This window comes from Drosophila subpulchrella, chromosome 3R (assembly GCF_014743375.2).
Source record: "Drosophila subpulchrella strain 33 F10 #4 breed RU33 chromosome 3R, RU_Dsub_v1.1 Primary Assembly, whole genome shotgun sequence".
NCBI classification, from domain to species: domain Eukaryota; kingdom Metazoa; phylum Arthropoda; class Insecta; order Diptera; family Drosophilidae; genus Drosophila; species Drosophila subpulchrella.
In genome coordinates this window covers 12,505,759-12,533,221 of record NC_050609.1, presented here as the reverse complement: position 1 = coordinate 12,533,221, position 27,463 = coordinate 12,505,759, and the positions used below count along the sequence as shown (strand labels likewise).

At 42.2% G+C, this 27,463-nt stretch overlaps 1 protein-coding gene across 1 annotated transcript in view; it reads right to left on the bottom strand.

Moving 5' to 3' along the window:
• LOC119546811 (mucin-5AC) overlaps nt 1-27,463 on the bottom strand; it is a 47,756-nt gene that overhangs the window by 7,269 nt on the left and 13,024 nt on the right. Inside the window, exons 3-5 of the mRNA XM_037853397.1 lie at nt 4,238-4,401; nt 3,600-3,914; nt 24-3,540 (exon numbers count right to left, since the gene is read on the bottom strand). Of these exons, the coding sequence (XP_037709325.1) occupies nt 24-3,540; nt 3,600-3,914; nt 4,238-4,401 (3,996 nt within the window). The remainder of the gene's footprint in view (nt 1-23; nt 3,541-3,599; nt 3,915-4,237; nt 4,402-27,463) is intronic.

Sequence of the window (27,463 nt, the reverse complement as noted above, 5' to 3'; positions counted from 1 at the left end):
ATTATAACTTAAGTATCACTTACCTTTAACTTCTATTTTGGGACCTGTTGAAACCTTGGGTAGCGCCTGTTGCTGCTGCAGATTGGGCTGAGGTTGAGCCACTGGCTGGGGGATTTGGATGACTTGCTGTTGGGACTGCAACATTGGCGTTGGCTGCTTGTTGGGATCCACACGCGTCGGCTCATTGATGATGGTCACATTGGGCAGGGCGCCCTTGAGCAGTGCCTGCAGGATGAGCTGCGATTGATGGTCCTGGGGATTGTTGGGATCATGTCGCAGGATCAGTCGCTCGCATTGCTCGGACACGGTGAGCGTGAGACTACCAGTGAGCTGTGGCACCAGAGCCGCAGCCGATGCAGGAGATCCCACTGAAACCGATACATTGGCGGGCATTCCAGTTAACTGAGGTGGCAGAATCGTGGCTCCCCCGGCGGTTAAGGCCGGCGTGGGCGTAGAGACCGCTGGTTGGGCCGCACTGGCTGTCGTCGGCGGAGGAGTAGCCTGCGGTATGGCCACCAGTTGCATCTGTCGACCATCGCTGGACAACTTGAACCCAGTGGATTCCGTACTGATCGTAGGCGCCACCGAGGGCACCGTTGGCTGAAAGACCAACTGGGTGGATTGGGAGGTGGGCGCATGAGCTCCCGCTCCAGGTGTACCTCCCATTACCGTTGCTCCCGGCGGAAGAATCGGCATTATCTGGATCTTGTTCTCCACCGCACTGCTTACCGGCAGGGCGGATTGGTGATGATTGTGCACCTGTGAGATCTGAATGTTGCCAATCTGACTTGGCACTGCCGTCGGCGTTCCGTGGGTCAGCATCAGGGTGGGATTGCTGCTGCTCGTGGCGGGAGTGGGCGTGGTCAGTGTGATGGTGTTTACAGTGGTGGGTTGGCTGTTGTTTAGGATGGTACTGGTGCTGCTACTGATCGTTGTGGTGCTGCTGCTCGATGAGATCATGGTGCTGCCGCTGCTGGTGGTTACCTCCGGCTTCTTCGCGTTCCTTCGCACCGCAGGCTTTCTTCTTGGCTTCACAGCCGCCGTTGTGGACACGGGGTTGGAAGTTGGCGCCGGGGTGGGCGTGACCATGGGTGCCGGCGTCACCTGCGGCTGCAGCGTCATGCTGGGCAGGCTTATGTTTATGGTCGGAGTGGCAGTAGTGGTCGCCTTGGCTGCCGCTGCAGCTGCTGCCGCCTGTTGCGCCAAATGCTGCTGCGCCTGCTTCTGGATCTCCTCGGCCGTGGGCAGCCGTGGAGTGGACAGACCAAATGGCGGCACCGCTGCCTCCGCACTAGGATCGATCTTGATGAGGATATTTGGTATTTCGGTGGCTGATTCGTTTCCCGCCTGCGAGGAGGTCGAGGACTGAGGCTGCGGAGCGGGAATGGTCAGGGTGAATGGCAGGCCATCGCTGCCGTTTTGGTTCGGTATGGAGATCATGATGTCGCCGCTGCTGCCTGCCGTCGCTGCTCCGCTGCTGGGAGTCACCTGGGCCTGGTTCGCTGGCTCGGGTTCGGGTGCTAGCCCCGTGTCCAGGCCCATCCCGTAGTCCTCGTCGTCATCATCGTCACCAGTGATGCCGCAGAACTTCATCACATCGCCGAGATCTAGCTTTCCATTGCTACTTCGCTGGATGGTCGTTGGTGGTGGCGATGGCGACTTGGAGCGCACTATTTGCGGTGGCGTGGGCGTGGCCGCGATGGCTATCTTCTGGGGTGTCGGTGGTCTCACCTCGACGGACGCAACTGGAGGAGCGGCTGCTGCTGGAGTTAGAGCTGCTGCTGCTGGCGCCTGCTTCTTCTTGCGTGGTCGTGGCTTCTTCTTGGGCTCCGGAACAGTGGTCGCCTGGACAGATTGCTGGGCCTGCTGCACCTGGGATTGAGTTTGCTGAAGTTGATGCTGCAACTGTTGGATCTGCGCCTGCTGCTGTTGTTGCTGTTGCTGCTGCAACTGAATGGTGGCCATCGCCGCCTGCTGTTGCTGCTGCATCATGGGCACCGGCGTCGGTTGGCGCAGTGGCTCTGGGGTGACGGCCAGCGGCACATGCGCTGGCGAGGACTGGGTAAAGAGCTCCGCCGTCGTGCTGGCACCTCCGCCTTGGTTTGTCCCCGGAGCCTGCGGCGTCTGAAAAGCATTGGCTATCTGCTGTAGATGCGCCCCATTCAGCTGATTCAGGTTGATGGTGGCTCCACCCAAACTCTGCTGCAGATGAGCTGGCAGTTGGGAGATCGCAGTGAGGCCGTTGGGCATTTGGATTTGGGCCGCCGCCAATTGTAGATTTTGCAGCTGGGCGGCCACACTCTGGCCGAGGAGCTGCGTGTTCAACGTGGCCGTCGTGGCAAACGGCTGAGATCGTGGCGCCTGCGCCTGGGCCTGGGCCTGTGCTAGGGCCGCATGCAAACCCGTGAGCTGCGTGCCAGTCTTGATGGCGCTCTGGAACTGACCCGCCGCCGTCTGATGGATAAGGTTCGCCTGCGAGGACACAATGAAGGTGGGCGCGGCAGCCAGCTGCATGGTCGCTCCATTGGTGCCCACTATCCGCAGCAATTGCTGCTGTGCCGGCTGCGTCTGCAGCTGGGGCTGTCCCCGGGCATTCTGCTGGATGACCAGGGAGGGCGTGGTCGTCAGCTGTGGTGTGGGCGGACGCAGGATCAGCTGCACGCCCTGCGGATTCTGCTGCACCAGCACGGGCATCTGGTTAAGGAGCAACTGCTGCGGCTGACTGGTGGTTGCAGGTAGCAGGATCTGCTGTTGTTGTTGCTGCTGCTGTTGTTGTTGGGTGGGATTGTTGGCCTGGCCAGTTTGTTGCGACGACTGCGAGATCTGTGCTCCACCGGCGGTTGAGCCTTTCTTTTGCTGCTGCAACTCCTGCTGCGGCTTGGGCAGGATTTGTTGCGGTGCCTTGCCGGTCTTGCCGGTTGGCATTGTGACTCCGGCATTGCTAACGAATCGATGTTGCTGCTGCTGGAGAGGCTGCGGCTGCTGTTGTTGCTGCTGCTGCTGCTGTTGTTGTTGCTGCTGCTGCTGGATGGGCTGCTGCTGCTGCTGTTGTGTGGTGGCTATGAGCTGGCCCTGCGGTCCCTGGATAAACTGGAAGACCTGCTGCGCCTGCTGCTGTTGCTGCGGCTGCTGCGAGATGGTGAACTGCTGGGGCAGCATCTGCATGGGTTGGGGCTGCGGCGTTGGCGGCTTAATCGCAGCCGCTGCAATGGCGCCGCTGGGACTCGGGATGGGACTGTCTGCTATCAGGGGACTGCTGCTCTGGTAGTGCTGGAACTGCTGCTGGTGCTGGTGCTGCCCCTTCTGACCCTTCGTCGGACCTTTGGCCCCGCTGCTGGTGACCACACTGCCAACCGAGGTGGCAAACGAGGTGGGCGTGCTGATGGCGGTGGCATTGAACTGTCCATAGCCTCCTCCGCCGGCTGCCACCGCAGTCGCACTGCTGATCGAGGTGGGTGCAACGGCGCTGCTGAAGATCTGGTGGCCCAGCTGTTGCTGTTGTTGCTGCTGCTGCTGCTGGGTTGCCCGCTTTGTGCCCTTCTGTAATTGATGAATATATTTTAACTGGTATAAAATTATAATTATATTGTGACTCCCACCTTATTGAGCTGGATATTATTGGATCCCACCAGAGTAGCATTCAGCTCGTTCCCAATGGCATTTCCATGCAGTGTCACTCCCACTCCCACTCCGGCACTGCTACCAGCTCCTCCTCCTACACCGGCACCTAAGCCGGCTCCAGTTCCTCCGGCGGCGGTGGCTATCAGGCCACCACTGGTCACGCCGATGACCGTCGTGGCAGCGGCCGGCGATTGTGAGGGGCTCGGCTGAAAGACAACGGTTCCAGCATTGGGACTGCCATTGGTGAACTGGTGGATGGACTGTCTCCTGCCAGGCGTCGCCGCCTTGCGCTCCTATAAGGAAATAGGGAAAGGTATATTAACTAACCATTCTATAGTGTTTAGAGAAAATGTCACTCTCATTTCGAATCTCTCTATTTTTTTCATTTTTAAATTAACAAATAAAATCAAGAATAATGTCGTCTCAAAAAGCAAAGGCAAGAACAAATGTGTCTCGTTTTCAAGAACACTTCTTCATGAAAAAGTGACTAGAAAAAATACTCAAATCAAGCAGATATGCTCTTGATTTAGGCCTTTAAAAAGTTGTATAATTGCTTAAAGGGTTGATGGTTTAAAAATCTTTATGAATTCTATAACTTTATAGATGATCAACTTACGTGTTCCTGGGGATTGCTGTTGGCGTTTACTTGACTGCCACCGGCTACGAGCACCACATCCTGTGGGAACGGCGAGAGCGATGGCGATGGTTGCAGACGAGGGCTAGCTGAGATCGATGGCGATGGACTGGGCGTCAGAAACGGACCCGGAGGAGACAATATTCCTAAAAACGAAATGAAGGCAAGGGCGAAATTAATATTTGCTTACAAAAATCGGGCGCAAAGTTGACCCAAATATATATGTAGGTATATGTATATACAGTAAAGAGAGTGTGCATATCTGGAGCTGCAATCGCTTTTTGGTACGTGACCAAAGTGGCAACTGTCCTCGGGTTCCACACCAAGTATCTCTCACAGATAGCACGGCGCATCTCCCATAATTGTCCGCCATTTCACAAAGTTGTTTACTCTACCCCTTGGCCCCCCACTTTCTGTTCAGTTCCCCTTTGTGCATACAAAAGCGAGGCAACTTAGCACATTTTCAAACACCAGCTGAGATGAGAGCCCCTATACTACAGCATACTATACTATACGAACACAGCGACAGACGACGAACCGAAGACCAGATACAATTTGGTTTTGGGCCAGAACCAGTTTCATTTCGAGAGTTCTTTGCACTTCTTCAGCTCGAGTATCTTTTTCTCTCACACTCTTCTTTTGTTCGACCTTTTTTCTGGACTCTTTTAGGAGCAGGGGAGCTCTGCTTTCAGCATTCAGCTTTCAAAATATTGGCCAAAGGCATGGGCAATCTGGATAGGCATTTAATTCAATTGGTAGCTCGCTTTCAGAAGCCCTCGAGGCGTCGATGGGTAGGTGTGGAAAAAGCCAGCGAGCTGGCTTAGATGAAGCTAATCCACCGGATATGGCTCTTTTTATGGCTTTACAAACCCATTTAAATTTATTAAATTATTTCCTTTGTCCAGAGCATAACCATATGGTTCAATAATTCGTTACTTTGTCCAAGTAAATTGTATTAAATCCTTCTTCTCGAAGCTTCGTTTGCAGCTCCCCAGGAATAATTTGCATACACATATTGCCGCAGCTGAAAATCGACGAGCGGGGGAGGGAGGGATAAACCTGGGGGGGGGGGGGCAAGGATGAAAGGGGGCAGGCAACAGATGCAAGTGAAGAGCGCCAGAAATGAGAAGCAAAAGGGAATTTAATACCTCAACGCTAACAACCCGCCTCCAAGTTGCTTTCAATAATACCCTTGGGCAACAGTTTTTAACAACAACAGTTTAACAATATTTTAAATTTGATAATATTGCAAAGATGTAAAACATCATATCGTACATGTATGATATCTTCTTTAAAATATAATAATTCAAGAAAGATCCTTAAATGGGTAATACGAGACCAGCTAGAACTATTGAATTGTGAATATTTTACAGATAAATTTAAACCTATCAACTATGCCTGAGAAGTTATTCCATTGAAATAAAATTTTGGAATAGTCCAGACTCTAAGCCGAAGACTTTGTAATAATGTATTAAAATAAAGGACCAACAATACAACTGTTAAATTGTGAATATTATATAAACCTCCTTCAGAATACCAGCTCGGTAGAGGTCCGTCCATTATGTCTGATAAAAATCATACAAATAAAAGACGTATTGTTATGAACTGAAAACATGATCCATCCTACCCCATATATATCCCCCGATAGGGTATAGACAGTCGAGATGGAGGATAAGCGAACATAAGCATGCATCAAAATCGACATCACCGTCTCGCTGTTGTCGGCAACTGAAAGGGTTCCGGAGGGTGAGAAGGGAAGGTGCCTTCGCAGGAGGACCAGTGTTTCCAAGTCTCGGCTGCCGACGCAGCAGCATCATTATCGACAGCAAAACTAAATGCAAAAGAATTTAACAAGCGCCCCCTGCATCTGCCTATACCTATACAGAGAGGAGCAGCTCCACCTCCTTGCCTTTTGGATGCCTCCCGCTGGCAGCGGCAGCCGTTGCCATTCAATCCTCATCAGAAGATGGCCAAAAGGTTGGGGTTTGGGTTCGGGTTTGGGTTCGGGGAGAGATTGTGTGTTGGCCGTGATATATTCCTGGCAACGTCGAGAAATGCGAATCGGTTGCTGTTGCATTTTATGTGTGTGTGTTGCCTGGGCGATGTTTGTTTGCAGCCACCAAAGGATAGGGATTGAGATTGGGAAGCGGACTCCAAATCAAAAGCAACAGCGCCAGGCACCTCTATACATGTATGTGCACACATATGTGCCCGTAGTTCACAACTGAATGGCGGAATCGCGGATAATCCCCTGTTCAGCTTGACTTGCCTTTGACGCTTTTGTCGCAGCACTTTCGTTTCAATTATGTAATTAAACTAACATGTACTTGTATCTAAGGGGATTAAGGTTTTACGGCCCCAATTAAAATAGTAATTTCTGGTTTTTAATTAGGATTGATAATTGTAAGAAAAAAAAACAAGATAAAAGTTGACTATGATAAGCCTTTTGATGTACTTAAATAGATTTTCATTTTAGGGAAGGTTGAATGACTTGGTATTTGTTTTTGAACTTATTTAGAAGAACCCATAAATCCTAAAAAAAAAGCAATCCCTTCTCACTTCCTAATTATTATTATTTTGGATCATAGACCTCAATTAAATCTTAATAATTGTATTTACCCCAACCAAAGGCTCTATAATAGCGGCTGCTACGGCGGGTATATTATATTATATATAGCGATATCTTTGACACGACAACTCCCTTTTCTGCAGTCTTTAATTAAACAGTTAGCAGGCGGAGAAAGCGAGACAGCAGACCCTTGGTAATTTCACACAAAGGCAGACCACAAACGAAACTAACAGGCAGATGGGTGGCAAGTGGGTGGTATGCCAAAAAAAAGAAGAAAATTGAAAGAGAAACTAAAGGATAAATTGACAAGCAGACACAGATACACACCAACCAACGCAGCAAACACATAGATACGCCAAACTTTTTGCCAGGCGAACCACAGATGAGCGCACTTTTGGCTGCCGCCTGACATGGCGAAAATGGTCGGTATGGATGCATGGATGGATGCTGGATAGATAGATAGATGGAAACTGTGCAAGCTGGCCGGATAAATGGGGATGGGATGGGATGGGCTGGGGGTCTTTGGGAGGACGACTCCCGACTGCCTGACGGCCATTTACTTGAGTGTCTGGGCGCAAAACAGAGGCAGCAATGGCAACAGCAACATCAACGGTCTGAGAACGCCTTTGAAGGATAGCTAGACTGGGAGAAAAGCTTGAAGACAATTATCCTTTTGGACATCTTGTCAGAATTCTGTAAAACCCACATTGACTTAAACATGGTGAAGACAAAGCCGCCATTAAATGAATAATATCTCAATTATAAATGTAAATTTCTGTATTGTTATTTTAACCAGTTTTATTTAAATATATTAAATTTATACTTGGAATATTCTATAGGATCATTTAAAAGACACCGTATACTTATTCTGTCCAGTTTCATTTTTAAAGATTGGTTAAATATTTAAAAAAGTGATTATAAGCTAATACAAATCATTCTATTGTTCCATGCTTTTGACCCATTTGTTAGGAATTTCTGTTTTAAAAAGATGTATTTTCCACAAACATAATCCCAATTCATCTTTCTAACACTCTTAATTTCTAACCCCTTTTTCTTTCAGTGCACACAGATTCTCAGCCAGAGCCGCGTAATATTTTGCATTTCGTGCCGGGGCAGAACCAAGCGGCTGTTGGTCGCGACTCGTCGCGAGATGAATCCTATTTACAAGGCACAATTCTGACTGAGTGCACACACACACTGGGGGATCGGGGTGCGGGGTTGGGGGCTGGAGGTTCTCTATAAGGCGGGGGTGAAGCAAGGGGGCGGCCTGTCAAAGTCAGTAAAATTTTAGTCGCTTTGAACGACAGACGTAACTGCAGCACAAGTACAAGAAAAACGGAGTGGAGGAAGGCAGCTGGAAAAAAATGTGAACTGAAAGGTAGTGGCAAAGTGTTTTTGCTATTTTCCCTCTGTGCAAGTGTAGTGGCATCACACCGCCCCCCTCCCTCAATCCGCTCAAGGAAAATATTTTCTAGTACGCCTTGGAGGTAATTCGGGTTGTTAAGCTGCTGCCTTTGCAACTAGCAAAGAGCAAGATCTAATTGATTAAAATGTGTATACAGAAAGGGGCAGCCATTACAGGCCAACTACTAAATAGGTATCCTTTAATGGACCTCTACTTTTAATTCCCTTGTCCGTTTTATAATACCCAAAAAACATTTATAATTTTCATATTTTAATGGCCACTAACAAATCACAGCAGCGAAGCAGAACGAATTATGCGTGACTATTATAAAATTCTTTTTTCCCATCAATAAATATACATATGTACGTATAATTGGCGAGTATTTAGCACATAAAATCTGTTTTAGCCAAACATAAATCACCAACCAAAACAAGAAAATGAGTTGCATTGACAGACTTTTTTGCCAAATCATGCGTTAATGGGATTTATCCGCATTATAACCTTATAAACCAAGCGGAGCACTCAGTTTGCAGTCCATCCCCAAGGAGCATACAATTTTTTTCGCTCCAGTAAATTTCATTTTTCCAAGCTATAGCGACAGCAAAAAGAAAAAAGTATATTTATATGCGAGAGTTCAGACTGCGACTATGAGTCTGGGACTCCTCGCTTCGTAGGACACACTTTGGAGAGACCTCCCCGTCTGTTTTGGAAGGAGCTGGGGGACAGGACGGGACAGCCTTATGCTTTCGCATATTTTATGTGGCGGTAAGTGTGTGCTTGTGTCTGTATCTCAGTCTTTGTTGTTTCATTTATTCGGTTGACTGGCATGACCTCAGCATCCTCGACTCCTTTCCACCTTGTAAACCCCTTTCCCCAACAACAATTGCTAAGTAGGAGCTGCTGCAAGCGGCGCCGCCATAGTCGTTTTTGAAATTTTCATCCTGCGACTCTTTAGCAATTGTTGGTCTTCTTATTTTACCCTTTTGAGAGGACATTATGCCTTCAGTTGGAAATCTTGCACAGCGGGGTATTCCTTTTAATCGCATGGAAGTTGTGCACTCTCCTTGAATAACCCTAAGATGATTAATAATAAAAGTAATTGTAGGGCAGCAAAAAGGTTCCATTGTTTGTGGTCGATCGGAATAAATCTTTGGTTTGAGGTATGAAAACTATAGGATCTATTACTTTTCAAAAATCTGATTTAATCTTTCACCTCAAATTAGTTAGTTCTTATGTTCTTTTAGTTTTGGTACCGCAGAAATACATTTGGAAAAATAACAGTCCTGTTAAATACCACCCAACCCAAAAACTACCTAATTATCACGCAATTATTTTGAGTTGTATTATTACCCCGATTATTTTTCTTTCATCAATACAAGGGTATTTGACCTATCGGTCTTGAAATCTATTGTTTCTGCATTGTTGTTGCTGTTTCTCCTTGTGGATGGCTGATTTCGCTTCTACTTCTCCTGCTGTTTTTTCTTGTTACAGCTCCTGGTTTTCTGCATCTGCCTCTCGACTCGTTCTATTGTCACATTTTGTAACAATGGCAACCGTGCGCGCGAATCGGACTCAGAAAAAAGGAGCCGAGTAAACGATTGCAGGAGCAACATCATCATCACCATCATCATCATCATCATTGGGATCATGAAAACTGGTAGGGGGAGGTAGGTCCAAATGGACCAAATGGAGGCTGAGGACTACACGCCTTTGCTTTGGCGTATGAACTGTTGATGGTGTTATGGCGATATGTCGCCGACTACGGACTCAACATCCTCGGCACTCCAAGCTCCTCACCTCCATAAGTCGCACGCGTTTATAAGTAGAAGCATAAAAAAATGTTTGTGCACAGAAGGAGGGAAAAACAATGCTCTGGCAGGATAGAATGAAAATAAGACAAGGCATACAGGGTATACACAAAGAAAAAAGAGCCGAACAATAGGTATTTAACAATTCTAAAGAAATGCTTTCAACTCAAGGTTGAATTTGTATTATCCTTTATGAGAAAGTGAAGCTGAGTTAAGGAATAACAGTTTTAAGAACTCCTTTTATAAAACCTGTTGGTTATTATAGCAATTTTTTAAACTTAGATGGAGTTAGAAAAGATTGGCATATGACATATTTTCCTATAGACTACAACCTGTTTTCTCAATACATTTATTTTTTCTGTGTATAGGATATAGGAGGACACTGTGACAAAAGTGGGAGTGGGTGGGGATGTGGCTGGCCGGCTCCTCGTGGAGCGGATAAAAATGAAATAAAAATCGATAAGTAGAGGCACGTTTGAATGCCCACCACCCTGCTCACGTACAGATGAGGATGGGGATTGGAATGGTTGTTGGGAATGGGGATGGGGATGAGGATGGTGGGCAGACGATGACTCCGCTAGATGCCTCGTGTGTATATACTTTGTGTATTGTTTGGCAAATTCTTGGAAACGTGCTACTCCCCAGTAACTCCCCATATTTTTTTCTCCTCCTTGAGAGTTGTATATTTTTCCATGTCTGCCTGCCTGGCTTCTGTCAGAAGCTCACCCTATTTTGCACAATTAGATGTCATTAAATGCTTGATAATTCCCTTAATGACAGGAACAACAACATTTTCTCAACTGCAATGTAAATTGCGTCTAGCTGAAAGTAAAGGTCAAATTTGGTTTTATTTTTACCAGTCTTTTGTGTCTAGGCTTAAGCAGCCATTATAAAATGAATAAAAGATAGTATCTTTAGTAAAAAGGTACTTCATTAAAACCTGATAAATTTAATTTAATTGATTCTACTCCCTATTAACTTGATTGGTTCATTACATTAACTGCATCAATAAATAAAGTTCTTCAATCAGAGTTAAAAAACTGTCAATTTAGTTGGTAAACATTCATATACCAATGAATTAATTCAATGAAAGTGTACAAAAGTCAACGAAAGCTGTGAAAATATACTCAATTGACGATGCTTCAAGTGACTGTCAAGGCTCCAATTAGTTAAATGGAGTTGTTATCGCCTAAATTGATCCACAATTCAACCTACGGCCAGGCCAATACAGTCCAACAATTACGGATAATGCAGCCGGGCATTAAATATTCATTTAATGACAGGCAAAGTGATAAAAACGAGTGACAGAATCAATCGATACCAGAGTACCAGTGCTCACATATCGATTGGGCGACGTCGTTTCCAATTGGGCCACCAAGTTATCACCCATTGAGGGCGGATCATGGGTTATAGAGCCAAGGTAACCGTTAACCAAACCAGTTCCATTCCGAGGGGAGTGAAAAAAATCGTTTTAAATTAATTGTTCCCTCGCATTGAACAGGTTTTTTACCCCAGTAAGTTATCCGCCAAAATCATTAACACATCTTGTGGAATTGTTGGCTTTGCCACCGCTTTGTGTGGTTTCCGTGGTTTGGGGTTTGCTGTGGTTAAAGCCACAGCTCTAATGTCAGGACCTGTCTTTGGGCTCGTCAAAGCAAAGTTAAACCGCAGCTTATAAGCGGTATGTTGGTTTTCTGGGGTGTTCAAGGGGGAATGGTTTATGGCCAATTGAAAATGCATTATTCAGGTCTCAAGTGAACAATTCCGGCAACCGTTTCTGCCACCGTAAAACCAAATCGTATATGCCTCATGTTCGGGCCCCATCATCTCACATGTCACCCATTTTGTTGTGGCCCAAATAAAGGCAATCCGGCAATCTCAACCGTCTTAGCTACAGCTACAGCCACAATCGCAGAGTCATATCCACGGCAACAAAGCCAACACACGCACCCCAGGCGACGTCAAATGTATCTAATGGATACCGGGCCAGGCCAGACGGCTGCAGGCAGGCACTTATCCAGGTACAGTGGGTGCTCCTTGGGGTAATTGTATCATCAAGCTCAGGTACTTACACAGAGCTTACGAAATATATTAATTCCGGCTTAAAAGGTTATTAATATATTTTTAACCCAATGAAAAAGGTTATGCTGTATTTATTTGGTTGACTGGCATTTTTAATATTCCTCTAAGCTCAAAAAACTGTGCTTTCTTTATAAATATTATTGTCATTTAAACATAAATCTAAATTCATAGAATTAAAACAGAATTTTGTTTAAAATTGAAATATAATTTCTAAGAAAAATTCGTCTATAAAATCTAGAAGACAAACCCACTGACTTGATGTTTTAAAAATTCAGAACTCTTGCTCATAGTAACATTTAAATGGAAAATTTTGATTTAAAAAATACCTCCTGGGTTAATAACTAAGTATTTTAGTCACCTTTTGTAAAGGGTAAGAATCAGACTTATAATTCCCTTTCATACACCTAAGCCCTTCTTTCCAATTAGCGAGCGCCCACTGTGGCGGGGAATATCTAATGGTTACCTATTGGCCGGGCCAAGGCAAAGGGCCACCGAAAAATACAAAAAAGAGCCCAAGAAAAGGTGCCACCACAATCTCTGTATCCGTATCTGTATCGGTATTTTTCCCTGCCAGTATGTTTGTGTGGGAGACGAGTACATCAAAATGTGTTTAGGTTTCTGTGTGTGAGTGAGTGCCCACCAGCGAAGAAGAAACAACAAAAAAAATTGTATCTATATCCTATTTGTTGGGAGGTTAAACGAGGGGGGAGTATGACGATGGTTTTTATAGGGTCACACGAGCGCGCATTTCTTCACAAATTGACGTTGTTGTTTTTGCCGCCGATGTTCTCTGTTGCTTGATGGCTGTGTAAGTGTGTAAGCGTGTGTATCTGTGTGTTTTGTTATATTGACGTATCTGAGCCTCAAGACGTGCGCTTTACACTTCTGCGCCCCAAAAGGCCCCAACAATAACAACATACAGAAGACGAAAAAAAATCGGCAGCATATCAAATTGAAATGCGCAGGTCAAATAAATGTTTACATTTTTCATATCCAATTTGAGAAGTGAATTATGGATAAATAAATATGAATTCTACAGAACTTCAATAAGATCCATTTGCCCAAAGATACCGCTCCACTTCTTTTTTATATATTGGCTAGCATAACAAATAACATATCAAATTAGAATATACTTCCGCGGGAAATGTAATATTATATGATATTTCTGTCAGTGCAACTGGAGGAGGCCAAACATCATTTGCACGCGTGCTCTTTCCGCTCTTTCCGCTCGAGAAAAGAGAGAGCGAGGGGGCGATGGGGTGAAGGTGAGGGGGGAGGCGGGTTATGGCCCAGAGGCATCTTCGAGATACTCACTAAATATTTGCGGATAAATGGTGAAAATTTTGACTGCTTTTGTAATAAACTTGGTAGCGATTTACGCCTCTGTTGTTTTTGGCCCATTAAAAGCCAGGCGGAGAGTGTGTATGGTTAATTCTCCCACTCCCGCACTCCACTTGCACCTTTCTCGACTTTCTTCACTTCCGTTTTTACGGTTTGTTTTGCTTTTTGTTGCTTTCACTTGGCAGGACTGCCTGTGCACAAAACACACTTCGTTTCACTTGTTCACTTTTGGCCAGGGTTCATTAATTTGCATTTGGCATCATGATGATGGGCAGCATGTGACACACAGAAGTAACGGTTACGGCGGCAGGACAACAAGGACTACGACCACGGATATACGGCCACATTCATCGCGAGCCCGGCACGTACGTGAGACTAGAAGCCCGACTCATTGCACTCGACATTTTTATATCCCGATGCGAATACGATATCCTGCTGCCACTGGCATTTGCTCTCCTTCAATACGCTGCGCTCTTCGCGTCCTTCCGCCGCCTTGTTGCTGTTGTTGTTTCGCGCGCGAAGGCAAGAATGAGAATGAGAAAGAGAACGAGAGTCTCCGACTCGAGACCAGACCGTATAAAAAAAAAAACAACAGAGCGCGGTGGTCACACTGGAAAAATACCATAATAACATGCTGTGCTGTGGGTGAGAGAGAGAGAGCGCGAGCAGGAGAGCGGCAGCGGGAGAGTGCAGAAAATCGAAAATGTGGAAAGACATGAGGGGGAGGGGCTTTGGGGCATCTGCAAGACGTGTGCGGTGCACCAAACACGTAAAATCACTTAGGCATCCCAGAAACAGAAGGCCCCCCGAGAGAGCGTGACACCAAATGAGAGCGCCGAGAGGAAAGGAAACGGCGAAGGACCAAAACCAAAGACGGCGTTGCCAGATGCAAGAGGCTGCGCTGGCTCTTCGTGATAACAGGTGGTAGCACTGTTTAAATGAAAAGCGTTAAAAAAATAAATTACGGGAAAGGTAATAAAAACAAAGCAAATTACCTAAAATTGAACACTTAAATGTTTTGTAAACAGACAACCATTAAAAAAAAAACAATAAATAACCAACTAAACTAAATACAACAATAAAAAATTTATGTGTTAATACCAAAATGTTATTATCAATATTTTATTACACCAAGAAAACGCATAGTTTAGAAACCCCTGGGGTTACAATTTCCCACCTTTCTCTTCCTGTTTTTACTTTTCCAAAAGTTCAACAACACTAATAGCGCCACCTGGTGTCTTCTTTTGGCGCTATTTGTTATGAGCCTTAATCATCAAACAAAAACGGTTAACCGACCAGAAACGAAAAAATAAAACTACTTTAACTCACTCTCTGAGCACGTGAGACCCCAAAAAAGTGAGAGAGTGCGATAGATTGGGGCTCTCTCATGCGCAGCCACCACCGAAACAATAACAACAAATAACGGTAACGACAGGGAGCACATCAAAAAGCAACCCTCGAATTTGTGTACAGCAATAACAAAAACAAGCGGCGCTCTGCTCGTGAATCAAAATATGGATATGGATTATAATGCGAGAGTAAAAATGGGGCACAAAACACACACACACACATACATCGACACCAACGAGCGATATAATCGACAAAAAGGATGAAATATTACACGTTTCTCTTTCCGACATTTTTTTTTTGTTCCCCAGACTTTGGCTAAAAGGTTTACGGGCAATTTTACAGTTGCCGACAGCAATTTGCATTTACAAATACACAGATACAGATACAGATACAAAGAGGCAAATCAATTTGCAGAAACCTGTTACAAGAAGCCAGAAAGAAGAAGAACAAGGCTGTCTAGCCATCCCACTCCCACATCTGAGTGGCATGCAATCACAACATGATTAACATTCATTACTTGCTTGCTTGTGGTCAAAACTCTCACGCACTGGATAAACCAGATAAACTATCTCAATAACGTCAATAAAAAGCCGGCATGAAATGGCAAAAAGGTTCTTACAAAACACAAATAAAATGATACACACACACCTTCGTTTTCTAGCGAGAAAAAATACTGGTTATTTTTGTTGCTATCGATGATGGTGCAGAAAACTTTGATGACAATACAAAGTCGTTCTACACAATACAACCCCCCCGAGTCTAACCGAACTAAAATAAACTTAAACCTACTTATATTTTGATATTTAAGGAAAATCAAAGTTTATAAATAACATTATTAACATTACAATAGTCAAGAAACTGAGTAGAACTACTAAGGTTCAAATCCACAACCCTTACTTGGCTACATTTTCGTTTTTCGGCAAATTGTGGTTTCAGTGGGAAACATTCCAAAGTGTTATGGGATCTGTGTTTGGATTGCAATCGATAAGCGATTTCTGGAATCTGAATGAACCATTGTTTGTATTTCCAACGAATGCCAGGCAAACATTTATCCGAAATGGAGGATGTGATCCACTCAGCAAAAGCAAAATGCTGTCGGTTCCCAAGCCGCATTCAAGTAGTTAAAAAAAAAAAGTAGCCAAAACCAGAGGAGAAATATCTCCCAGGTGCCGGAATCATTTAGGATTTGTTATTTTTGCACATCTATCCGGCAACAGAAATGTAATTGAGTTAATAACAGACGAACGAAATGCCCCAAACAAATCAGTACAACACCATCTCTTTTTTTTTGTTGCTTATTTTGGCTTTTGGCAGCAGTTTTGCATTCATTTACCGAAAATATTTTTAGTTGGTTGCGTTTGCAATGTTTGGAAACACACTTTTTGCCTGGAGGGGGAGGTGGCAATGTTGATTGAATTGAATTAGAATGGTTAAAGCATCCGTAGAACCCATTTTTACGTAACTAGATAGTTTGACAAATAAAATGAAAAATACTTTAAGGGCTAGCACTTTTACCATTGCTTAAAAGCATTTCCAGAAATTCCCGAGTAGCTTTTCATTTTTTGTATTTACCTGTAACGACAAAAACAGAAACATTTAATTAGCATGGTGAATGGAGAAGAATAAACTTAAATTTTAATTAACATATGGGTAGACCTATGACGTTTATGTCTTCTTTGTTAATTACTTCATTAATATGATATAACAGTTTTAAATTAATCTAATTTCTTATTGGTCAGAACTATTTTGATAATTATCAGCTTAATAATAGCCCACATACCCATTTGTTCTCCACTTATGAGAACTCATGTTAAACGGACAATTAATGACGCTAAAACTGCATTAAAATCACGATTGAGATTCGTGCTGATTTGCCTGCCTCAATTGTGAACCGAAATGGCTGTGAAATTGAGATTTCCTACTTAAGCGCAATTAAAATTAACTTCAAATGAAATCGTTAAAATTGACGGGCATTAAGGGAATGGCCGCTCGAAACGGGAGCGGTTGAGCTGTTGAGTTTGACCGGCAAAACTCCGGCCGGGAATCGCCATAAAGGCAAGGGTCTCTGGTCTCTGGTCCCTGGTCCGTCGAGATCCCAGATCCCAAGCCAGACAGCATCGTTATTGCCCTCCAGTCCGATGAAACCACCCCACTTCTTCGACTGGGCGGCGTTGAATGCGCCGCAATCAATTTGTCGACTAATTGACATACATCAGACCAGTGAAGTGTGCTTAAAGCGCAATGAGAAATTATATTTTTAGCCCCGGCATCGTTCGCCTCTCATCAAGGGCCCCCCCACCGATTTGGGTTCGGTTAAGACTTGCCGAGAACTACAGGGGGAAAATGGAATCAAAACGCAAACACTCCATTAAAGTGGGCATCGAAAGGGGCGGTGGTAGGGATGCGGAGAGGTCAGGGACCAGGGAAAATCAAAAGTTAACTACAAACTACCCATAAATCATGCTCATAATTCTCCATTACCTTCTATGGGAAACAGTTCAATTGGGTGAGCTTCAAAGTCTATTGCATGGGAAGTTCACTTTAAGAAAATTTAAAGGAATTATTAAAAGCTGATTGCACATTTAGTTTTCTTATAAATTTTAAGTATATTATAATATATATAGTACCCCTATCCCATTATATTTTTTATAATGCGTTGTTATATCATTTTCCCTGCCCCATATATTTCATATTGATCTTCCGCAGAATTTGTGTAATGAGGTATCTCCCACGTTTTGATGTCTCAAATCAAATAAATGTCTTGGGATGAGTGAAGGCTATTAATAGCGTTGGTTGTCAGTTGATGTACTAATTTTTCAGTGAGCCGCACATCCCATTGCCATTCCGATTCGGATTCAGATTCGTATTCCCACTTCAAGTTCCACTTTCCCACCTCCCCAGGCAATCCCCTTTGAATTCCCCGAGCTGTCTGTTTGTCACTCAACATATGGCGGGGATAATTAGTTTGCCTTCAGTGGCAGCTCCCAGAGCATCCGACTTGGCAGTAGTGTCTCTCTTTCCGCTGCATCTCTATCTGTACTATCTGTATCTCTATCTCATCTCTATCTCTATATCTCTCTCCATCGCTCCAGCTATCTTCGAGATGTGGGCACAATTGCATTTTGTTTCACATTTCCACAATCGCAGCGTTCGTCTGCAGCTGTCTACATTAATTAATTCCTTTGAATGCATACACAAAAGCATACAAACGCACCCACAATCCGAATCCGCATCCGAATATCTATCTATATCGTCCCGTCTCTTTCGCTGGCGGTATCCCTATCTCTTTCTGGCATCCGACATCGAGTCTGGTTTGTGTGTACATTCATGTACATATGTAAGTGTACTTCGGTCCGTTCGTTGTTTATTCGTTTTATGTTGTGTAATATATCAAATTGGAGTAGAGATGAGATGGCGAGCAATGCGAGATGCATTTAATAAATATGCAGATGATGCATTCACGAAAAACAACAGGGCGACGAGAAGGTGGATGGTAGGTAGGCCGAGGATTATTTCATTGACATGCAGGCGGCGAGCATTGGGATCTCATTTTCCCAGACCCCAGTTCACAGTTCACAGTTCCCAATCCCCAATCCGATTTGTACCCCCCGGCAGGTCTTTAAAATTGACATGACATTTGTGAGTTTCCATATTACGTGAGATGTGCCAGATCGGCTGTCATAATTAAGCGATAGTTAAATATTACTACTCGATGGGAAAAGATGTACTTAATAAAAATGTAAATTGCATTAGAAGTGAGTCTATTATTAATTTAAATATTAAAGAAAGCACTTACTAATTAAAAAGATATTAACCCCTTTCATCTTTTCACATTTAATTATAAACTTCATCATTTAGCTTTGTTATTCCGCACTTGAATGAAATCAAAACCAATTCTTTCCGTGCAGCTGTATCGTTTAACGTGTTCACCGCAATTAAGATTCCTCAGGCATCTTTGGTTTGTTTTTAATGCTGATTTATTTATGCTCAGTTACGTGTATTTTAGCCACACAAAACCCCTCAAAGCATCATTATACACGTAGACTGATGAAGTGGCTGGGAGTGCTGCGAGAAGAGGTCTAGAAGCTGGATGTATCAGACAGGTGAGGGGGGTTACGGTTAGCAGGGGGATTAAACTGAAGCTGGGAACAGGAATCGGATCCCATATCCATACCCCTCCGCTGGTTTCGCGTTTCATCTTCGAGCACCTGCCTTTTGCCATATAACCCGACACTTGAGACCGAAACCGAAACATATTTTCCGTTTCACACTCTCTGGCTCACCTCATCTCACCTTTACCTTCCTGCGGTGTGATTATCTCCCCCCGAAATACCCCTCTTTCCACTCCTGTTTTGATTATGCTGATTGCAACAAATGTTATGGCCATTTTCGTTTCTGCTTCAATTTCAGCTTCGCCTTCATCGTTTTGGCTTAAACATTTGTTTGCACTTGACATTAGCAAAGTCATAACACAAATTTCCTGTCTTGCACCCCGGCAATAACAACAAGAACCATAATAATAAAGGCAAAAGAATACATTCAAGCGGCTTTAACAAATTGCTGTGCCAGCACTTGGCACCAGTGCTGTCATTTAAGCCAATCTATATGTACATATATATTTGTTACATTAAAAAAATTGTTATAATTAATATTAAACTGTCAGTAACACCAAAAAAATATGTTAGTTTAAAATACCTACAATATTTATTTGCATATAAAGTAAAATTAAAGTCAATCTTAAAGTGGTTCTGAAAATGTTCAAAACCACTCAGGGCTGTTTTTCTTGTCTGCTTTTTTTTTTTTTTTTTTTTTTTTTTTACGTTTTCTAGCTTAAAACCCACTGTTAGTTTAACATGCAAATGAGAAAATGTATCAATATTATTTTGATATTTTACTATAGCAAATTGGTAACACATTTAGTATAATGTCATAATTTGAGTACCATTCTATACCTTTTTTTTTTTTTTTTTTTTTTTTTTTTGCAAAACTAGCTATTTTATGGCTCAGATATTCCGGCAGCGCCACTAGCCATACTCCAAAGCACTTCAGACAGGTTTGGGCAGATAAAGGGGTGCACAGGGGGTACTCAGGGAGGAGGACAAGTGAGGCGTTCAGAGAACAGACATCCACAACAAAACGGTAAAATTGTCATTTACAAAAGCCAACGCGTGCACAGGTAAAGCTCGTAAAAAAAAAGAAGATACAAGAGCAGAGAAAAAAGGCAGGGGCCCACGATAAATAAAACAACCTACCAGCGGCTTCCAAACGCTCGTCGCACGTGAAAGTCAACGAACTGGAACACCCCTCCTGGAACACCGAGCCCCGAGTACCAACCCAAACCGTATCCCCACACCCCTTGCAATACCTGACCGCTGACTGTTGACGCTCACTGTCTGCCAACTCTTGGTAGTCACCGCAATACAAGACAGCAAAAAAAAGGTCTAAATTGCATGAACAACAGGTCCAGACCAGCAGCAAACGGTAATACCCATGACCATTGATCCCACCTCTTCAGAACCCGCTCCACACACACACGCCCGTTAATTTGTTATTGTCGCACAATTTGCCCAGATAGGCACTGAGAATCCCGAATTGTATCCCAAAATGGCCAGTCAATATGGGTATAATCAACTTGAGATACTTTTGTTGCCAAGAGATCAAGTGTCCGCCTAGAGAGCGTGTAATTCGGCCAATTGAATTCGTGTTTCCAAGCTTTTTATGGCTCTCCGACAAACAAATGTAAAAAATAGCTTTTAGGGTGCATAAAAAGAAAGGTTAAAGGGTATCCAACCTGATATCTCGGTATTCAATTGCAAATGTCAGGAGAGCATTTAAGGAACATTTATTTTATTTTAAGGATTCTTTCGGCTAAGCTAAAGGTGGATAAAACGAGATATATCTTTATGCTTTAACCTTAAAATAATATCAAGTATTTTATTATATCATAACATATAATTGTAAATAATTTGTAATGCTTTCAGATAAATATGTACTTAACAGGATTGTTTTTGCGTATAAGGTAACATACACTGGTCGGCATATGTATTTTGACAAAATAAAAGTTAAGTATACTCATAACTTGAATATACTTCTTGTAAACTATAGGCATCAATGGAAAGGTAATTTCAATGCCGTTTGAATGATACAATACATTTCTTTACCCATTCAGTACTTATTGAAAAGGACGAATTTGTGTAAATCAACTTTGAAATTTAAAAAAAAAACTTTTTTCCTCGTCTTGAAAACTTAAATTTTTTGATGCAAAAAGTTTCTTCAAACAAAAATAATAGTAACTGCAAAAAGAATTTTTCAAATATCATTTTGCTTATATTTTTTATGATTTTTTGAAGGTGACAATGTCGGAAAAAATTTGTATGAAAAAGACAAAAATATGGCTCAAATGCCTGTTTTTAAGCATTTTCAAAAATTCATAAAAAATTCATAAAAAATATAAGAAAAATGATTTTTGAAAAATTCTTTTTGCAGTTACTATTGTTTTTGTTTGAAGAAACTTTTTGCATCAAAAAATTTAAGTTTTCAAGACGAGGAAAAAAGTTTTTTTTTAAAATTTCAAAGTTGATTTACACAAATTCGTCCTTTTCAATAAGTACTGAATGGGTAAAGAAATGTATTGTATCATTCAAACGGCATTGAAATTACCTTTCCATTGATGCCTATAGTTTACAAGAAGTATATTCAAGTTATGAGTATACTTAACTTTTATTTTGTCAAAATACTTATGCCGACCACTGTATAAATGATTTCCAATATTTTACGGGATATATATATCCATTTCCGCTTACGGGAATTCCCCAAGTCAGTAAAACGACTTCGGAGGCATTTTAAAAGTCCATTTGAAATCCAGGGCAACCCATAACCTTTCTCTCCCATTTCAACCCCCCTCGATTATGTTCGTTCCGCTGGAGAAGAAGAAAAGGAATTTAACCGACAATTTTATTTTGATTTCGTTACTCGATTCTTTTGGCCAGATTGGCCCAGCCCGGCGACGTGTACGTTTTATGGCCAATACGTGTTTAGCCCAAGAATGAACAATGAATTTATTCGGCCGGCTTTTTTCTCGAATCTTCGGCCTGGCCACCATCAATTTAATATTAGAAAATGGACAGCAATCGCAAGCCTTACAGGCGGGTTGGAGGACGACTTAGACAGCCCTTTCAGCAATCATTCACTCAATTGATGTATTCCAATATGCACGACGCGACATCAAAGGGCGCCATCACCACCACCACCACCGATGGCTGGGTTAAAGGTCAAGGGGGTGGCGGTGGTGGTGGATACCCGGGAGCTAAGAGGATCTGGGGTGCTGGCTCTAATGGTTGTTGCTTGAAAGGCCTGTGCTTAGGGCACATCCAGCCGTGTAATTAGATTGTCACACTGAAGTGGCTGCCCTTCTCAGCCGCTGTCATTGCATTTTGGCCAGAGCTATTATTCCCGCTTCACTGAATCACTCCTTTTCTAAGCTCTTTTCTAGGGGTAAGGTTATATTATCACTCAAAAAAGTTTACGTTCTGATTTTTAGAAATTTATATTAAATATAGTTTTTTTTTATAAACTATAAAAGTTATTTGTTCCATAAGAAATATTTTTTCAAAGTATATTTATAAAATAAATTTGTTTTTTAATCAAAAAAACTTTAAATTAAAGCCTATCACTTTTTGTGTGATTTAGGAAATGCCTGCAACAAAATTTAAAATGGATGTTTGCTTGATCTAAGAATTTGATATTATTAAAATCGTTTTGCAAATATCTTAAAAGGGTAGGTAAACATTGGCTTAAAGATATTGACTAGCTTTATATCGTGTGTCTGATTTCCCACACAGCTCGGCAACAAAAACATTTTGTTTACGTACCCATTTCACATATTAACCTTACAGAAAAAAAAAGGGTTCCCATTGGGTCGGTTGGTCGCGTGCCTCGAGTTTTATTAATGCATACAAATATTTTGTTTCGGTAATTCGAGCCACCGCGAAAGTGTCATATGCCACAGGGCTTTGAGTGTAGGGGATAATCACCGCCTGGTTATTAATTAAATGTGCTCTCGAAATAAATGCAAATAATTTGAATCATCCTCGCTGGCAAACACAACAGCCGCAGACAGGAGAGCACAGCAGGTGGACACAAAGGATGAGCAAGTGCACACAGATATGTATATGATTCGGAGGCTGGGCTGCCAAAGGACCTGTTCCATTCATTTAGTGTGTGTGCACACACTCGCATTTGTGCGTATCTGCGGTCTGACAAGGAGTAATTGCAAAATGCAATATGACAAACGCACAAAGATACTCGGCAATGTGCAGTTTCGTATCTCAAACACACCTGCATAAATAAAACACGGCCTAAAGGCTAAGGATGAATCATGCAGAGAGGCGCAGTGTTTGCTGCGCTGAATATTTATCCTTATGCTTCAAAAGACACTTTATTTATAATCATTTGCCCGAGCTTTAGTGAGTTATGTAAATAATAATATTAAGAATAACACTCAACTTTATAATCCTTTCAGAAAGCAATACTTTAAGAACAAATTATTCATAACATTATTTTTAATCATCAAAGATCTACTATTGCTACGTATATTTTACTTAAATTTTTTTTTAAATTTCCAAAGTCGTTAGAAGGATTCTACTATTTTTCATGATTCCAGGAGATTCTGTTTTTGGCTCTTAAAATATTACCCAATTTTAACATACTCTTCTAACTATTTTTGCCCAAGCAAGCAATGGAAAAACAGTCATCCCACCTTCATAAAACATCCTGCTCGAGGACCCAACGTAAACGTGCAGTCTCAAGAAATCTATCCTTATCTTTCCGACAGACCAAGGAAAACATTAAATATGAAAAGTCGAGACGACAAATGAAAGCCAAAAAGGATATGAAAATAAATTCTAGACGATAAAATCAAAGTGTGGCAGACAACAACGGACGTAGGAAAAGACACCAACCAAACGACATCAAAAACGAACGTAAAGTGCGGAAAACTCAAAAGTTGTCAATTATGTTCCACTTGCCAAAGGCAATTGCAATTTAAACTGATATATGTATATAAGACATAAGACTCCAGGCGTTGCAGGGAGATTTTAAATTAGGCAAACATAAAATTTTATTGCAAACCAAACCTACTTCTCAAGCTATATTTGTACAAGGGTTTTATTTGGCAAGGGGGTAAATAAAATATAACTACATACAGATTTAAGAGTACTTAAATATAAAATGCCATATCAAAGACATTTCCCTTTTGAAAATCTCTAAGAAGTTGTTGTGTTCTTTTTAGTTAGGGACTCAAAAAAACCAATGATCTAATTGAAGCAATCAAGTGCTCAAGAACCCCTACCCCAGAACATGTTTTTCAGCCCCCTCTATAATTTATCTTTCCTGCCGTCAGAAACATCAATGTAAACTCGTGCGCTACAGATTCATAATTTGGCTAAGCAGTTTGTTTATTTATCCTCTTGTGTGTGGGTCAACTCAGAGCTGTTTCGAGCCAAATTGCTTCGGCCCAGGCGATTTGGGGGCACAAAAAAGTAGAGAGAGAAAAAAGAAAATGCCAAAAGGCCGCAACGATTCCGAGGCAATTAGGGCGTGGTCGGTGTGCCGCGGCTGAAACTGTGCCAATACTAACAAAAACACTGCCAAGAAGCGAGAAGCAGGCGAAATGCGCGGGGTTCACGAATAGTTGCACTCGCAGCTGTTTACAAAATGTGTTTGCTTTAGCATAATATTTAGATATTTTGCGGGCAAGTGTAAGAAATGATGGCAAACAATGCGCGGATGGGCAGAAAAAAAATGAAATAAGTCAACAAAATGCAAAAAATGTTAATTATTTGTTTGCACACACACACACAGTCGACTAGGTGTGTATCTGAAATTGGTTGGCCATTGTCCAGAATTTGTGGCGAAACATCAAAAAGACACGGATGGAAAACAATTGCAGCAGTTTGGGCGGCCAACAGTTTACTACCGCCCTTGTCGAGTGCCAATTAGGACCGGAAAATCTAATCCGATTATCAGCAGGGGTTTGAGTGTCTGACAGACAGAAAGGAGTTCAGGTTCTACTGAAAAGATTTGCCTAAATGGCATAGCTCTTTAAAAGCACTCTGCATTTTCATGAATAAAGCAAGGTTTTGTTGTTTGCAAAATAATATTTATTTTAAAAGCTCTAAGGAAAAGGGGTTTATAGAAAAAAAAAGGATTTATGGTATTATAAAAAAATAAAGGCAATTTCAAAACACCATTTCTCTCTCGTAAATTTCTAATACATTTTGCTTAATTTTCCAATACAATCAAACTGTCAAAAAATGCCTAGTCAGTTTCCCAAAAATGGTTCACACATCAAATCTGCTCACCTAAACACACTCGAAAAGTGTAGGCAGATGATAGCAATTAATTGCGAACCGACTTTCAATGGGTCAGGTCATCAAGTGGGTGGCAGAGACCAGAAAAACAGAGGTGAGAAAAATGCTGACAGACCACCAAAAATGTTGTAGTTGGCCTCTTAAAAGTCAGCAAAATGAATAAGCAGAAAATGTCAATTGGCAAAATGAAAATAAAAACAATTTACAATTTTATTATTTATAATTTTGGGGCGAAATTCGTGCGCTTGCCAAAAATAAATTTCGATATCGGTCCATTCATGCATGGCGCAATAAAAGAGGTGAAAGCAAATAAAATATATTGCATATTTTGGCTGCGGAAAAATAGTTTATAATCTAAATATTTATGCTATTTCCTCTATACAAATGGATGTGTATTTAATACTGATTTATTTTTCACTCGATATCATTGGGTTGCTAACGCCTAATGTTTGTATTTGGCTATACGGATTTGTGTGCTAATTGACCGACTCAACTTGTATAACAATTCGGATTTATATTGTCTGGGGTTCATTGCCACGACATGCCAAGTAATCATTTATTTCGCACCGCCTCAACTTGGGGCAATCAAAGTGCCAAATTATATTAGCCATAAAAACCCGAGGCGTAGAAACAGGGTAGAGGTTTGGACTTTATTACAGGCACTGAAAAAAATTATGGAGCCATAAAAATTAAATCAATGTTTCAATTAATATTTGTTTGGTTATTATCTGCAATGAAAACATAGTTAAACAGCAGACGATTGGAGTAATAAAATTTAAACTGTGTTTTCTGGTAAAAGAAACCATCTTTTTCAGTGCATAACAGTTGGGTTTCTCTGGGCCTATACATATTAGGGTAATTATTTTTTTAACCCACAAATGTCAAAGCTGAGGGCCAACAACAGCAGAAACATCAAAAACAGCTAACGTTATAACGTTGTTGCCAAAGTAATTTCTCAAAGCACCAGCCCCTCTACCGTAATCTTTTATACACCCTGCATGCCCCTTGAATTTTCGCCTTGTTTTGCTCCTTCTTTTGGTAATACAGTGGCGCCCAAGACAATAGCATTTCCTAACCACCTATTTAGTTAGTCACAGAAGTTCAATCAAATTAGAACTATATTTAAACAGTGTTTCAAACGCCTAACATTTTTGTTGTCTTGTACAGAGCGTCCAAATGAAATCGATGAAAATACGCTGCTCTCCAAATACCATAAATTTGTGAGTGGCACCTTTAGAGCCATTATTTTGACCACAGCTGTATACACATTCATTTTATGGCCATTTGCGGCTGGCTGTTCTTTTGACTGTCTGTTCGGTGGGTCCAACCGGGTGGTTCTGCTCCGTTGACCGGCGGTATAGTGGTTGCTTGAAGAGGGCGGGAAAGCGGGAAAATGAGGAATGGAAGTTGGTCGGTTCGCCCAGTTGGTTGCGCTTTGATTGCTTTGTGTCGTTCTCTGGGGCCAAATGGCTGAGCCGAACTGTGCTGCTGAGTTCAGTCGAGTTGAGTGACTGCCAGACCGCCAAAGTCCCCAAGTTATATGTACTATACTTCTTGGAGTGTGTGCATTACGTAGAAAATTAGTTTTAATCCACTTCCTCGTCTACTCCCCCACTTGGCCATGTTTTTATGAAGCCATTTTATGTGGCCATCTAGTCTCGACCCTTAAAAATTGCTTCATAAATAAATAACAAGACATCAAGGACTTTCGGCCAAGGATACTCGCTTCTTCGTCAATTAGTCTGTCACGTTCAGGTTGTACATCATTTGAAAATCTCTTTCTTGACTTGACGCCATCTCCTTGCCATAATTACTTGGGTTTATGGCCGCAAGTATGCCCCTCATTTTGCCCCAATTAAATGTTAAGTAACCCCAAAAGGTCGTTAAACTTGAGGTACAGATAATTTGCCTCTGTAATCATTAGGAGCTTGGGTTCTACTACTATTGTGGCCAAAAACTTGTTACCAACTTCCATATCCAGAAATATCCAGCTACCATTATTTTGTTTGGCACGTAATTATGATTAGAGTTATTTACCTGGAATGACAAAACAAAAAAGAAAATTGGATTAGCACGGGGGAATAAACACTATTAGCATATCTGGTAATTAACAAGTGTAGTACTGTTTTGTTTACCACGATTGTATAAGACAAAGAGAAAATATTATCAAGATCATGACACCCACTTTTGCGCTACGGATAGAGTTCAAAAGGTCAGGCAGAAGGAAATCATTAAAATGAAAAAATTTTCGTTTTTATTATTTTTTAACGGTAATACTAAAAA